At 35.1% G+C, this 15,365-nt stretch overlaps 1 protein-coding gene and 1 non-coding gene across 2 annotated transcripts; one reads left to right on the top strand and one right to left on the bottom strand.

Moving 5' to 3' along the window:
- Positions 1-800: 800 nt before the first annotated feature.
- LOC108909377 (glyoxylate reductase/hydroxypyruvate reductase-like) lies at positions 801-3,359 on the bottom strand. The gene is made up of 7 exons (XM_018713703.1): positions 3,248-3,359; positions 3,059-3,185; positions 1,956-2,077; positions 1,710-1,899; positions 1,472-1,632; positions 1,118-1,417; positions 801-971 (listed from the first exon to the last, which is right to left on the bottom strand). The coding sequence occupies exons 1-7, from the start codon at positions 3,252-3,254 to the stop codon at positions 853-855; spliced, it is 1,026 nt and encodes a 341-aa protein (XP_018569219.1). The 5' UTR covers positions 3,255-3,359; the 3' UTR covers positions 801-852.
- An 11,731-nt stretch (positions 3,360-15,090) lies between these two features.
- Positions 15,091-15,161, top strand: Trnag-gcc. Its single transcript has one exon. It is a non-coding gene; the product is annotated as a tRNA-Gly (tRNA).
- The last annotated feature ends 204 nt before the right edge of the window (positions 15,162-15,365 follow it).

Below are 15,365 nucleotides of genomic sequence, written 5' to 3' on the forward strand. Positions count from 1 at the left end.
AAATTTTATAAGCATCTAGATACCTGCATGAAACGGTACCTAATCCGAGAAAATATTTTCGCCTGTGTCTCCCGTGCTAAATAATGAACGCGGACGAGAGAGGTGAATAATGGAGATAAAAACCCTAATGGAGATAAGATGAAAGGTGCCGCTAAACCTTCAAGAGTCCATCTCGCGACCTCTCACCTTTGCAGGTTAACATTGTAATCTATGCGTCTCGCAACACAAATATATATCTCTATTGCACAATGGGGAGTTTAGGAATGTCCGTCATGTGAGCTTTACACTTTTTCAAGTCGACATAATGAGAGAATAAAGCCTCCTGCTAGCCGGCTGGGAAAAAATAATAGGCACTGTTACAGGCGAACGTCGCCGTGATGGGGTACAGAAATATTTAACACTGTTAACTGTACGTCACTCAAAGGTTCGTTGAAATAGACGTAACAGTTGTTCCCTTATATTGCAATCTCATTATTGTATATATTTTTTCCACATGGTGTTTCTAAATCTTTCCAACAGACGTGAACAGGAAATAATAATATTATCGTCAAAAAACTGTATTTTCTAATGAAATTTCGACTGTCAGGAAGAAAATAAACCCTAAATACGTCAGATAAAGACCTCGTTTTCGTGATACGGGGTACCAAAGTTGAAGAAATGTCCATATTTTTAATTTAAAAGCTTTATTATTATTAACTACGCTAAATTCTGAATTCACTATAATTTTCATATTTTTGTATCCATTTCGTTATGTTTCCAATATTTTATTATTAAAGACTTCTGCAATAAAACTCAGAGTATACAAAAAACATTTCTTTATTACATTCGTTTACAGAAAAATATGTGTGTAATTTATACAACTGGAGTTATCATAGGTTCTCCGTTTAGTCCTTTTATGATATTTTGGGCAGTTAGCTGCGCCATGGCATCTCTTGTTTTTGCTGTAGCACTGCCCCAGTGAGGCAAAACAACTGAAAAAGTCTTTTATTTAGTAACATTAAATTAATTTAAGAACAATTTCACAGAAATGCTGATTATGAATAAGTTGTTCTGTTGAAGCAGAAGTCTAAAATTACTTCTTCAATTTTTCAACCAATTCATGTTAAATTTGACTTACCAAGGTTAGGAAGGGTTAAAAGCTCGTCGGTTGCTGGTAGTGGCTCGGGTGTCATGACGTCCAAACCAGCAGCAAAAATCTGCCCTTCCTTCAAAGCTTTGTACAGAGCCTTTTGGTCTACCACTTTGCCTCTGCTTATGTTGACAAATACTGCGGTTTTCTTCATTTTGGAGAAGAAATCTTCGTTGCACATCCCTTCTGTTTCTGGAGTCAAAGGAGCCGCTATGAAAATGAAGTCGCTGTCTTTGATCAGAGTATCCCTGTCTTCTAGCGGAATAAACCTGGCACCCAGTTCTTTACCTACAACACGAGTTACAATCAATATGTTTTTGTAAAAAAATTATAACAATTTACCTTCAGGCTTTTCTTTGTGGCCAGTATATATAATTTCGTTAACTTCGAAACGTTTTAGCCTCTTTGCAATTGCCTGACCAATTCCTCCCAAGCCTATAATTCCTACAGTAGACCCAGCGATGTCCTGTCCCAAAATCCATTCATTTGGATCCCATTTTGACCTATAAATAGAAAGTATGAAAGCATCATACTTCGAAGGAACAAACGTTATGTTGATTAGTCACGTAATGTTGATTACCCATCAATCAGCAATCTTCCTTCATGCAATCTCCTGGCGGCTGCCAGACCAAGCAGAACAGCAGTGTCAGCAACGGCACCATTGAGCACCTTTGGAGTATTTCCAAGTTTTATACCCCTCTTCCTGAGTTCTACCAGGTCGATGTGATCATAGCCTGCCGTCATGGTGCCTATTGTTTTCATTTGACTACCTGTAACACGTTTATTGGACAAGGGATTGAAGATATGATAATCGCGTTAATATCACCTGCCGCATCTAGAACATATTTGTCTATTTTGAGATGGGAGGCCCACAAAATGGCGTCTACACCCTCTACTTTTGACAGAATTTCTTCTTTGCTCCCATTTTGTACGTTTATAAGATCACAACTGAAAAATTGTACATAGCAATGAAATTGCAGGAAAATATTTGTACTTAGAAAAAGATATAAACAATAAAATAGTAAGAGCTTAGATAATTAAAAAAAAAACACATTGTTATTAATGGTTAAACTGTCATTAATATAAGTACCACCAAAAAAAAAAATTCCGAAAAGTTGCGGCAGCATGTTTCAGGAAATTTATTCCAATTTTCGAAACTGCATTTCAATTTTCTGTACGACCATTTGTCGCCGGTATATCGATGATTCAAGACAAAAGGATCCTTTTCCATTAAAAGTCCGATATATCGATGAAAAATTGTTGTATCGAAATTAAAAAAAAAAAGGAAATTGAAGCTGAATAAACAAGCTATCTGGTCAATGTAAAAAAAATTGCAAAATTTGTTTGTCGCGCTATTTTTTAAAATTACATGATAACCGTAGCTCCTAAAAAATTTCCACCGAAAGATCTAAAAACTAGAATCTAAGAGCTTCAAAATACTTTTTTTTAATTCCTGATACGACCATTTTTCACCTAAATACAGCCTGTCAAAAATCACGGAAAATTTTCGGAAATTCTTTTAATCCTTTAATTTTTTGCTTTAATCAGTTTATAGGTTCAAGCTAGGTAAAACTTCTATTAATTCACAATTTTTCGACTTTAGGTTTTTTTTGTAAATCAAGTTCAAAGTGCCACTGCGTCTAAATTGTATAGTAAATGCACATAATGCGATTCTATTTTACTAACGCGATAAAAAATCCAGTTCAAGAATCCAGCCTTAATCCACATATAAATGTATTATGTACAAACTTAGAATTCGACCTTGAGATTTCCTTTCAAATAATTGAAATCAATTAAACCGTTAATAAACAAACCGTATCGCAATGATTGTAACACAAACCTCGCCCGCTTTGTTTTACAAAGGAAAATTAATTTAATAATATTCCACCGCAGAAAAATATTCGTATTTCCACACAAAGCATCGCTTACCATTTGCTGAGAAGGTCGGACGCAATCTGTGGGACATATGGACTTGAAATGAGGACTTTGGGTCTTGTAGAATTACTCGCCTTGCCTAGTGTCATCACCAGGCACAAAAGAAAAGCACTCCGTAGATCTGGAATTAATAAAACAACGCGTGAGTAAAATTATTACTAGTTATAGAACTAGAATACTTACAATTCATGTCTTTGGAAGAAAGAGGGACCTCAGTCGCGCAGTGAACGACACAAGAATGGTCTCGGCCGACTTATAATTCTTATTTAACCGCACCGGAAAGAACTCGCTTGTAACAAATAAGGTCAGCTTTACAACAAAAAGAATAACTTTACGCTCGGATACTGTGGCATGAAACAGCTGATTTTTAAACGTAAAAATTAATAACGGGTCGCCAAGTAACGTTTACAAATGTTGCTGTAATCGTCACAGTGTTTGTTTTCGTCGGGGAACATTTCGTGGCCATTGTCTCATTTCTTTGCAACTTTCTAACGCCGCAAGCTATCTGCTGATACCGAGACCGAGGTAATGGAACGACAGTTTGTTGGCAGAGGTCAGCGAATTCAGTAAAACGTTTCTTAGGCGGAGCGCGACTATAAACACAAATATGGTGGCACGAAGAAGTAAAATTTATACAATTTACATCCTCGAAACATTGGTATCCAAATCCCATCAAATATACAAGGTGTTTCTTGAAAACAGTGATAGAGAGCACGAAAATAAGCACCTGTCGTATATATTTCTAAGACGTTCATCCTCATCCAATACCAGTGGGTATCTCCCACATCTCCGGCATCAATTCCCATCTCGCAGGGAGCGATAAATACCCCCTCGCCTCCGGTTTCCTGGTAGTCAGGAATCCGTTTTATGATTATTCATAGACGACATTCAGAGGAATAAATAGTTCGATGCTCATAAAGTCCATGGAAGTGCACGTATGAACGTTTCGAGCTTATCAAGATCGTCGTTTAGCCAATAATTAAATGCACCCGCTATGTGGCAGCCGTAGTACCTAACAAGCGTATAAATACGATCCTTATTAAATCTAATATTACAAGGCAAACAGTGTATACGGAGTGTATACGGGAAAAGTGGGAAACAATTTATCCTGACGTAGAGCTTGAGTGACTTTGTTGGATAGATGTACCGCACACCACAAAATAAATAATATATAAACGCAATAAATAATAAAGGGTGGCAAAAGTATTAAAAAAAATGGGTTATGCGGCTTTCAATAATTCAACTCTTAGATTGTAGCACAAAGGACTCATTACAAGAGAGTCTCTTTCTACTGCAGAAAGAGACTGAACCTTCTGTCAAAAACAAGCTGTAAAGAGAGTATTGAACGAAAAACACGAAAATAGAAATGGAATAAAGTATGGTCCTTAAAGTTATATTAAAACTGAAAGAGTAATCTGGAATTACGATAATTCAAAGACTGTTATCTACCATTGAAAATACGAAAAGACAATTTTTTCCAAAATTAATAATAAAATAATATTATGTCTGTACTAACAAACATGTCCACTATTTAAAAAAATATTTTCTGCGTTTCATTAGTTCTTTAATCAGTTGTATTTTAATTTCAATTTCTCCTATCTTCTGAAAAACACCTTTTTTGTGTTGATAATAGTTATTAGAGACATCCAAATGTTGAATTTTTTTGCGATTAAGAAAAATATTCTCTTTCTGATATACTTATTAATAAAATTTCACATAACTATACAGGGTGTTTTTAAATCCTTATAATAACTTCACGTGGTTGTTTCTTGCGGTTTAGAACAAAAAAAAACTTAACTAACCAACGACTGCAGCAAATAATGCTGCAATATTCAAGTTTTAAGTATACTAAAGCAAATAGGGATCGTTTAAGGAACGATATAAACTAATGCAAAAAATTAATTGGTCAAAAGAATTTCCGAAATTTTTCCGTGAGTGAAAAATGTTCGTATCGGGAATTATTTCGGTACAATTTTTCACCTAAATACAGTCTGTCAAAAAATTCATTTGACCCTTTAATTTTTTGCATTAGTTTAGTTGAAAGAATTGACCGTTTGGAAAAGTTTTCTATTCAGGATAACTTCAAGGTTATAGTTTTAATTGTAAACGAACAAATTTTAAATCTTACATAAATTAACGTGATTTTCTACACACCACTCTTGAACTAAATCTACATATTTTTGTAAGCCCTTAACAGAAATGCAAAAACAAAGATTATATTTTGGCGTTAATAGGTAAAATAAAAAGAAGTGTCCCAAAGTTGGACCCTTGAGGTACACCCGAAGAAGCTAAGAGACTATCAGATTTAAAACCATTGTATGAAACATACAATTTGCGATTTGCGTATGAATTTTTTATAAAAAGTAACAAATTGATTAAATATATTGTAAATGTTATTTGTTTTAAGTTGATGTAACATGATGAGTACAAAAAAACGACATAAACGGACACCGCGTATCGACGCGATTCTTCTTAAACCGAATATTACAAGTCAAACATTATATAATGGCCGCGGTGATGCCACATCCCGGTATATTACTCGCGTTGTTCTGCCCACGCATTCCCGAGGTATTTCAGCCAGCGTTCACGCTGCTCATCTTCCGTTACATGTGACAGCATCAGTCTAGTATGTTTGTTCTGCAATAAAGCGGGAATTTAACAAGGGTTTTAATTGAAACTGGTTTGTGAGCGGCATGGGCGTCGCCGAAGGGTCAAGGGGGTGCCAATCGGACGCGACCCGTCGTATACCGTAACTGAATCGATCGTCATATAAGGGGAACAGGTCCTTATCAGACAATTAGAGAAAAAACCCCTAAAAAAAAAACATTTTCATTGTTTTTAGATGAAACAAAACAGGAAAATGAAATATTTACACGTTTGTGACTTAAGGCAAACTAAATGAGTGTCTATGATATGTTGGCATTTGAATTTGAAAATTTCGACAAGCAAAAAAAATTGGGGCAAATTTTAGCCGACGGCCTCCCCAATTGAGACGCCCCTGCCTAAAATTTTTGAAAAATTTTATGATGGTCTGTTTCGACTTTTAATGAGCGTTCACGATGTCAAAATTCATAATTTTCCTTTAACCCATTTCGGAAATATAAAAAAAAATTTTTGAGGCACCATTTAGGGGGGCGTAGCTCCATTAGGAAGAATTTCTGGACCCATATTTATATGACAAATATTCTTATTTTTGACAATAGAATAAAGTACTAAATTATTGGACACTAATTATGAGACACCTTGTATAGGCTTAGCAAAAATCGTATGGTTTATATTTTGGTTACCAACAACTAAACTACAGCATCCTATATTTAGTGTATTTCACATAATTAAAAACAATTTTTACTATTTTTAAATGGTACGTTTTTGGAATAATTAAAGTTAGTAGATCATTCTGTATATGATTCTCTCTCTTCAGATGGGCAGTATGATTATTTACGATTCCGCATCTCAAGATTTCTTCTTTAATTCCTTCTAAATATTCTTGACTATCATCTACAGATTATACAAATACTGTCATAAAATAATCCGTACGCCTCTGGAAAGATAATCTCTTAGTATTTGAATATTACTTCAAGAATATATTGCTTTAATAATACAGTTAATTTAACAAGCATATTATATCAGTTTAGAAAAAATGTATTTGAATGATGTTGAGGAGTGTGGGAGTATTACACTTTACAGAAATAATGTTACTAACAACCTTGATTTTAATTATTTGTAGTGAGTAGTACTAATTTTTGAGAAAATAAAAATTTTACTTGTTGACATTACATCATCATGTAATTGTAACATTCTTAGGACAATTAGGAAGTTGTTGCCTGAAAACTTGCTGGAAATATTATTTTAGTTGCCCTGAGAAATTCTGCATTTTCAACAAATCATCAACTACAAACAGTAACGAAATTTCCTTTACTGTAACAATTCTAAGTTGCAAACTACAAAAGCATGGTCATTGTGATTATACAAGACGAAGAATCACTATCTACCTGTATGTAACATGATCTACAGGTATTAACATTTTTTAAATGTTCTTCCTGCTACCAAAGTGGTACCATGACATTCTCAGTACCCATAATCCTTCCGGCTAGTGAAATAATTTGGTAAAGTACGTTTACCAAAAAAGTCCAAAATCATTAATTATTTTGTTATCCATCTTAGGCTTGTAAGCATCATTAACAGCTAATTAATAGCATGTTTGAAACCATTAGTCATCTTTCTAAGGATGATTTAGCAATTTGTATTTACACAACTTACACAAGGTGATTAAAAAAATGTATTTCTATTTATTTTATCCACGAAAATCGTTTCTGCCATAAACAAGTTGTGTTTATTCAAAAAGGTATTCGTATGTTTTACAGAAACATTTCACTAACAAAAATTATTGACTTGGTCACGAAATATATAATTCTAATCCTATAGACATGTTTCGGACGACGTAGAAAACGAGTTGCGAAAGACGAGAACATCTTCCTTAGTTTCTAATTCAATTCATTATCAGTGTAATCGATACCTCCGCTAGACTCGGCATTATTAATTGTCGTCCATTAGAGTTTGTCATAATTTAATAACAAAGCCACGCCGTCATTAATCAGTGAATTATGCCTGTCGTTTCATTGGATAAGCTCGCCAATACCTTCTTGTCGTTTTTGATAAATAATCTAAGCTGAGAGGAAAAATTTATTTATCCATATTTTAAATTAATTAACTTCTTAGACTTCTCTTAATTTTAACCAATTTTTTACAATTTTCGTAGAAAGCGAAATCAATACTATGATCTATAAAATTAAATTTGTTTTGAAATAAATCCCAAAACGTATTTTTTCTGCTTGCCCCTGATATTTCTACGAATTTATACGAATAAATTTCCGTCACGTAGATGTGCTAGATAATAAATCGTTCCTGCTACGTTGTTACAGTTTTGTAGGAGGTGAATGAGTTGCATGAAACACCGAAACGCTATTAGAAACGTCTGTAAGAATTAAAAGATAATTTGTCACATGATTAATATAGCCCAAGCACGGTTGTATTAGGAAGGACATGGGTTATGATTTTGTAATGGAGATGAGACGTTGTTGCCGCTAAGCGACGTTGATGGCAATAATCGTCTTCCACGATACCTGTACAGAGTGTAAGATATATCAGAAATTGCTGAAGATAGAAGAAAGTTGAAAATACGCTTTCGAGATTGATTTTCAGGATAGGTTACAAGCGTGTCAGTAATTTTTGAGATATTTTCTGTCACTTCCGTTCGTTGGTTGAGAACCATCAATTCCTTATTTTTCATAATTTCATACGAATTCTGCACATTCATAATGAACTTAGAATTCTAGAGATAGATTTTGATTTTATTTAGTTGTAGTTCTACTTTATAAGAAAAATGTATCGAAATAATAAAATCTGCTCGAGATATCCATCGTCCAGACCCCCATGGCCGTCCTATTACCCGGGGGGGGGGGGGGAGCACTATACCATTAATGGAGAAATTTATTTCGTTTTATTCCGGCGCAGCAGTTAGGCCTTATATAGGTTAGAGCACAAGGGGCTGAACTAACTTTCGAATACAAATCAGTTATCAATGACTTGACTGGTGCCATACCGGGCAACATCGTTGGAACAGGAGCGTGTCGCTTATTTATCATCAATCAAAAATAAAAAACAACGCACAGACGTGGAATATTATACATATGGTTTCAAGCTATGTGGCCGTCGAGGATAGGCAACCAACACCGCACAATTGGTACCATCAACTAAAAATCTGTAATTATTTAATATTTTTAACTTTCAAAAATAACTTTCACTGAACTGACACTTGGTGGTTTACATTATCAGCTAAAATTTGCGTATATATTGAAATATAATTTCAATGTGTGTGTGTTAATTTTAATTTATATTTTTAATTAAGCTGTAAGTTGTTCCATACAAACCTCTACTAGCTTTTATGCCTTACCTTGTACTTACTTATCCCTGGCCAGCTGTTGGTAGACACTTGTTACATGTCAGACAATATCAGAAAACCTCAGGAGTCGGTTCTATATTTACACACAAACTAGTACAATGCAATACACTTCGGAATGAATAGAGAGTTTGAAATTCAATAGTGTTTATTCAAAAATTTGTTATTATATGACTTTATACTTGAAAACTTTATAAACTCAAATTAGGAATACCTTTTTATATGTAATATGTTTTCCACAACAAAGAATATTTTAATAACAAAATTTGCCTTTTTTTTCGGCTCGGCTTACAAACAATATAAGGAATAATTATAAAAAAATTAACTATTAACTAACTTTATTTGAACTAGGCAATACTGAGTACATCTCCTTATATATTTTTTTGCCTATCAGACAGGGGTATCTCTTACATCTAAACAGGAACGAAAATGGCTGTTCATTTGAAAAATTTTGTCAGAGCTCGTGAAAATAGTGAAATATTTAAGTTACAAGTGATTATGCTTATTTATGTACAGGTAAGTCCTGTGGTTTGTTATTTATACTTTGCAAAGATTTGATGCGAGAAAAAGCATGATTTATTGGCGATAGCTAGCAATATTATCGTGCACTGTGTTTTAGGTACCTGGTACGTTATAAAATTTGAAGTTTTCTTTGCTGGAATCTACGTATAGGCCTTGCAGACTATTTATGGGGCCACTGGAAACTGCTTTGGAACTGCTTTATACTGCTGGTAGCGGAAAATTTTCATGGGATGACAAAATAACTTTCTCTGGACTCTGGCAAACTATGGATTTAACTGGTGAATGTTTCATTTTCTTTCTTGGACTGTTTTTTCTTGCTTTATTTTTTATTTTTCGGGAGCTGCCTCTCCACGCTGTACATCTTGCAAAACCCAAGCCGTAACTAATCAATATTTTTTTGTTTTTCCCGTCCTTCCCGAATATTCTGTCCCTAGCTTTGCTTAAAGTCCATACACAGAATTTTTCAGTATTTGGATGTCTTTTTCAATCACTTATTCACAACACTACTTATAACTAACACATTTTTAACGAATGTCCTTTTATTTTTATATACAATTCTATAAATTAATTAATAAAATATTCTTTATTTTGTTTTTTTAGGTAATCTCCGGGTATTCTTACAAAGCCACCTTTAGATTTGACATTTGTGAAATTTATTATAAAATTTGACAATTGATGAAAATTTTCAGTTATGATTTATGTTGGATTGAGATTTCTTCTTTAAGTTTACTCGTCTTCCAACGATATGTATACCAGATTAATCTATAGACTTTAAACTTTCATTCGATATAAGTCACTCTAGGTTTAGATTCGTTTTTCTCTATGGACTGAGTACTAACAAGTGTCGACGTCATGCATTTTATGAAAATTTATTCTGTACTTCTGTACTTGAGAATAAAATTAAAAGATTATAATTTTTATACTATGTAATATCATTGACCATTACTAGTTTTATATCCAGAACATCCATATTAACAATTTTATACAAATTTGGTGTAGCTATAATAACAATTAAAATTTTTATACGACTTTAAGTTCGGTCAGGCAATATTTTCATATGAGTTTCTACATGAACATTTAAAATTCGTTGCAATATCTAAGGTTTACCACGTAAATTTACGAATATGTCCTGTAAGCGGAATTACAAAATTTGTATTATAGCTAGATCTTAAGGCGGCCGCTTCACGCGACATCTCCGATTGTGCAACAACGCCAAACGAAAACCAATCATGAATAATACATTTTAGAAACTGGAACGATAAATCCAGCCGTACACGATCTTGCACATCTTTGAAATCTAATCTCATTGTTCTAGACGGAATATTCTCACACCTCCTAACAACTATATCACCTACAGGTGTGACTCACGATGGGACGGCCGCCAGAGGGCGCGCTCATTATACTTACATTATATTTAAATTAAATTAGATGTGATTTATACTCTTAACGAAACAACAACGCGTGGGCGATACGGCGTAAGCGATGTCAGTAGTGGAGTAGGTTATAGAGTCGAGAGCTAATTGTGTATTATTAATATATAATTGTTAAAAATAGCTTTATTGCCTTCGTTCCGACATGTGTGCTCGCCTACTTGACGGGAATGACATGCCGCACTTCCATTTGGACGGAAGCCTTGATGGAAAGATGAATCACTCCTGGAATTCGTTGAGAACTTTGCATATGCAACAGGAAAATAACCCCCACCCTAACCCTTAGTCACACTCGCCATGAAAGTAAAAACGTTACGGCCCTTTATACTCCAGTTGCTAGAAGTTTTGAGCTGACAGAATTTCTGAAGTGTGGATGAGGAAAAACAATGTTCTGCACTGGAGCAGACCGGGAAATTTCGGGGAATGCCCGGAAAACCGCAAAAAAAATGTTTCATGAATAACTTGAAAAGTATTGAGAATTTCACAAACATGCAGAGGATTAAAGTTGTAGAGAATAAAATTCTCTACAAAAAAGGTTTCTATTGATTTTTTCGTACAGTACGTTATATAAGAGATGTTTAGGGATTTACATAAAATGAGGAATCTTATGCAAACCAGGGTTCAGTGATCTCTAAAACATTAGCATAAATTTTTTCAGATTTTGTGGAGGTCATTTCTTGATTTGACCTTCAAACCACCTTGAACCTGACGTGATGGAGCTTAAAGGATTCGCGTTCAGTGCCCTCAAAAACATTCAGACGAATTTTTTCAGATTTTTCAGACTGATTTTAACTTTTCTATCCAAAATACTTCATGAATGACCTCGAAATGACCTTGAATGACCTCTAGAGTGTATCGTAGGGGTAAACAAAGCTCGGATTCGGGTTCAGTGACCTCTAAAACATAAGCATGAATTTTTTCAGATTTTTTGGAGGTCATTTCTTGATTTGACCTTCAAATCACCTTGAACCTGACATGATGGAGCTTAGCCGACCTCGGATTCGTGATCAGCTACCCAAAAACCCGTATCTACCATAGTCACTTCTGACGATTGTCCCTAGATCAAATGTTGACCTGTGAATTGGTACACGAACAACATATAGTCAGATTTTATAAAAACTATCGCACATCACTAGACATCATTTTTGATCATGCAACATTTCGCCTTAAAATCACCCCATTCTTTCAATAACGCATTTTTCTTTCCCTTTTTATTGATTTTATTATACGTATGCGGTTATGGCTGTATGTGGAGAAAGAGAGATATCTCCTGCTACTCTCGGAATTTTAACGCCCGTCTTTTTCAGCCATCACCTTCGAGCATCTGCGTGTGTTCAGTTTTTACAGCGATCTGACTAGTCTTTCTGACTGCCCTTTTATGTAGTCTTTGATATTTTCATGTCCGATTAGGCGACACGAACTTCTGCATTGAGACGATCGCACAGATAAAACAAGACTTTGGATCAAGTTAGCGGCGGTGATGTTCTTTTAGTTTGCGGTAATATTTTATTCACTTTTCAGCTGCTTCACGTCAATATGTAAAATTAATAAATTTCGTCTTCGAATTCGAGAATATGCATGACAATATGCACATTTGTACATATCTAATGAAGCAAGTAATGTCTTTAGAGCAATACTTCAGGGATTTTTTGTTGGTAGTACCAATCGTGCAAAATTGGTTGCCTATGCTCGATGGTCACGTGGCTTGCAATCGTTTATGAAGACTATGTGTATACAAATCTGTCAAATAAGATTAATTGGCACATAATTATTATTTCTCTTAGTTTACCTGACACCAATAGGTACAATACTGACTAAACAAAGTTTTTAGATTCAACCTTTTACAAGGGAAACGACGTCTTATAATAATATAAATTTCAGAGGGTAATTGCCAGGCGAAATTCATTAATAATTATTGACCTGTTTTGTAAATGTTTACCTTGAGTAATCACTGGTGTCAGTTCCATAATAAATGAAGCGCTTTGTTGCTGTATTTGATTCTTTTAATGTAACGTGTGTTTTGATGCTATCTGAGCTTGCAAATCCTTTGTTGTGCAGTCTTGTAAGGAGGCCGATATGATGCCTATTGTGAATTAGAGGCATCAATGGACTTATTGATCAGCTGATAAACCAAAGGACGGTTTTCAGTTCGCTAATTATTTGAATGAAATGGACAGCTTCAGCGTTAATAATTCGAAATTAAGTATTTCAAAAGCAAAACGTCTATTTTTCCTGCAGAAGATAATATATTGATTATCAAGGTCCGCGAGTTGACCGTACATTCCAGGGCCGTACTTGGTTTTCATCATATGATATCTCCAGACGTAAAATGCATTCCATATTAATGCTTTAAGCTGTTGTACCTACTTTTGATCTTACATTTCACTTTATTTTTCTCTTAATTGTGAATTAATTTTAAACTGTAACTTATCCTGTAATTGAGCTCTGCCCGTTGGGTATATAAATAAATAAATAGATATTTCTATGTTGTTTGTGTTAAAAACACAATCAGAAACAAACTTAATCTCAAGTAGAGTAAAACAGCATCACCCATTACTGTGCATGCAAAATGTAAGGTGTGAATATGTAGGTAATACGACGACAGTTTATTAAAATTATTATATTGACAGTGATTTTGTGGTTAGGTTAATAAATTTATTTAACAAAATATGTTCCTGACCAATTTTGCGTATGTCGATCCCTTAAAATTTGGTCCGGCGCGTACCTGGACGATATCAAAGTGTACACAAGGTCAAGATATTAAGCAAATATAAATCGAGGGCCCGTTTCTACACAAGCGCGAGCCATTGAGCTGTCTGAAAGGGACCCACCTATATTTACATTCGGACATGACGGACCGTGTGAAAGAACATGAAGTATGTGCGAAAACAATGCCCGGTCGATATGACAGAGCATATTCATGCCCTTCAAGCGATCGGGGTGGGCCACATCGCACTGATTCATCTAGAAATCTACACGCCGTTACACCCACAGCATCTCTCACGCCACGACACTGTACCACTGATATAGTTCAGTGGGATGGCCTGTATATTTTACAATACATTAATGTGTAACATGGGATTCAATATCAACAGTGACTTGGAGTGTACGGGAAAAAAATTGTAAGTGATTCATGAGAAACGTTTCCTGGAATGCAGAAACATGGGAAATGTGTTGGGCGTTATGAAAATAGTACCTACAGTAAGACTTTGGTGATTGCTGGGAAAGAAAGTTTCAGGTAAATGTTCAAGAACGTCGAGAAACCAGCAAGCAGGGCGTTTCATTTAATTATTTAATATTTTCAAGTTGACATTAGTTTGGCTTTGAACCTTAAAATCAAAGCTTAGGGGTCTAGCTATCAGCATTATAAATATTGTTGCTTTATCTTTTTTTACTGTAAAATACACACGGTTTGGAGTTTAGTCACTGTTTCTCTCCATTTTTTTGAAAAAAATTAAATATCTCGAAAACGATTAATTTTAGGAATAAGGAAACTTCATAAAAGCCCACCTCACGAAAAATTGGGGCAACTCAGAGCCCAGCTGCAGCAGTCTCCATAACCCGCAAGAAACCTATTAAAAAATACTTCACCGTAACGTGGGATCAGCGAGATGATGACCGCGAACCTTCTCTGTTCACACGATTCGAACTGAACTATTATGCCCAATTATTTGGGATGTGTTATACATATCACGCTCTGTGAAACATGAGCGTATTATCGACGGTGATCTCTGAGCGGTATGCAGAACCAACCGCTGAATAGAGCCATTTAGCAGACCCATTATTTCGTAATTAAATTAAAAGACTTTCACGGACTGATAGCTCCTAGACGTTTGTTAGGAACGGGCGAAGTTTTGTTAATATTAGGAATATGTTCGCGTGATACGGGTCACTCCTACACACCGACTAAAAGTACAATTAGGTAAATAAAATTTCATGCCTGGACGAGCATGGCATCGGTTAACTGTAACCTCTTTTTTGATTTATATCTGAGAATTTTAACACCTCTATTTATTTCCTTACGATAAATGTAAACCGTTTCAGTATTAGCTCAAGTGAAAGCTCTTAGGCTCGGATGGCTAGCACTGTAAGCAACAAATAAATATTCAGTACAAGCATCGGTGGTTCAGTGGTAGAATGCTCGCCTGCCACGCGGGCGGCCCGGGTTCGATTCCCGGCCGATGCATTTCTTTTCTTTTTCTTCAAATAGCTCAGTATATGACGGTTTTTTAGGTCCGGTTTCTTGACACATGCGCCGATTGATGTGTTTTAATAATAAGTAGAAAATTGCTCAAAAAAGTTACATAATGCCGATGTGTGCTTTCACCCTGGGGGTGAATGCCACCCCTTCTCGAGGGTGGCAATGAAGGCACCCATTTTAATCGCAATA

The sequence above is a fragment of the Anoplophora glabripennis genome, unplaced genomic scaffold, assembly GCF_000390285.2.
Source record: "Anoplophora glabripennis isolate ALB-LARVAE unplaced genomic scaffold, Agla_2.0 scaffold143, whole genome shotgun sequence".
Taxonomy (NCBI): domain Eukaryota; kingdom Metazoa; phylum Arthropoda; class Insecta; order Coleoptera; family Cerambycidae; genus Anoplophora; species Anoplophora glabripennis.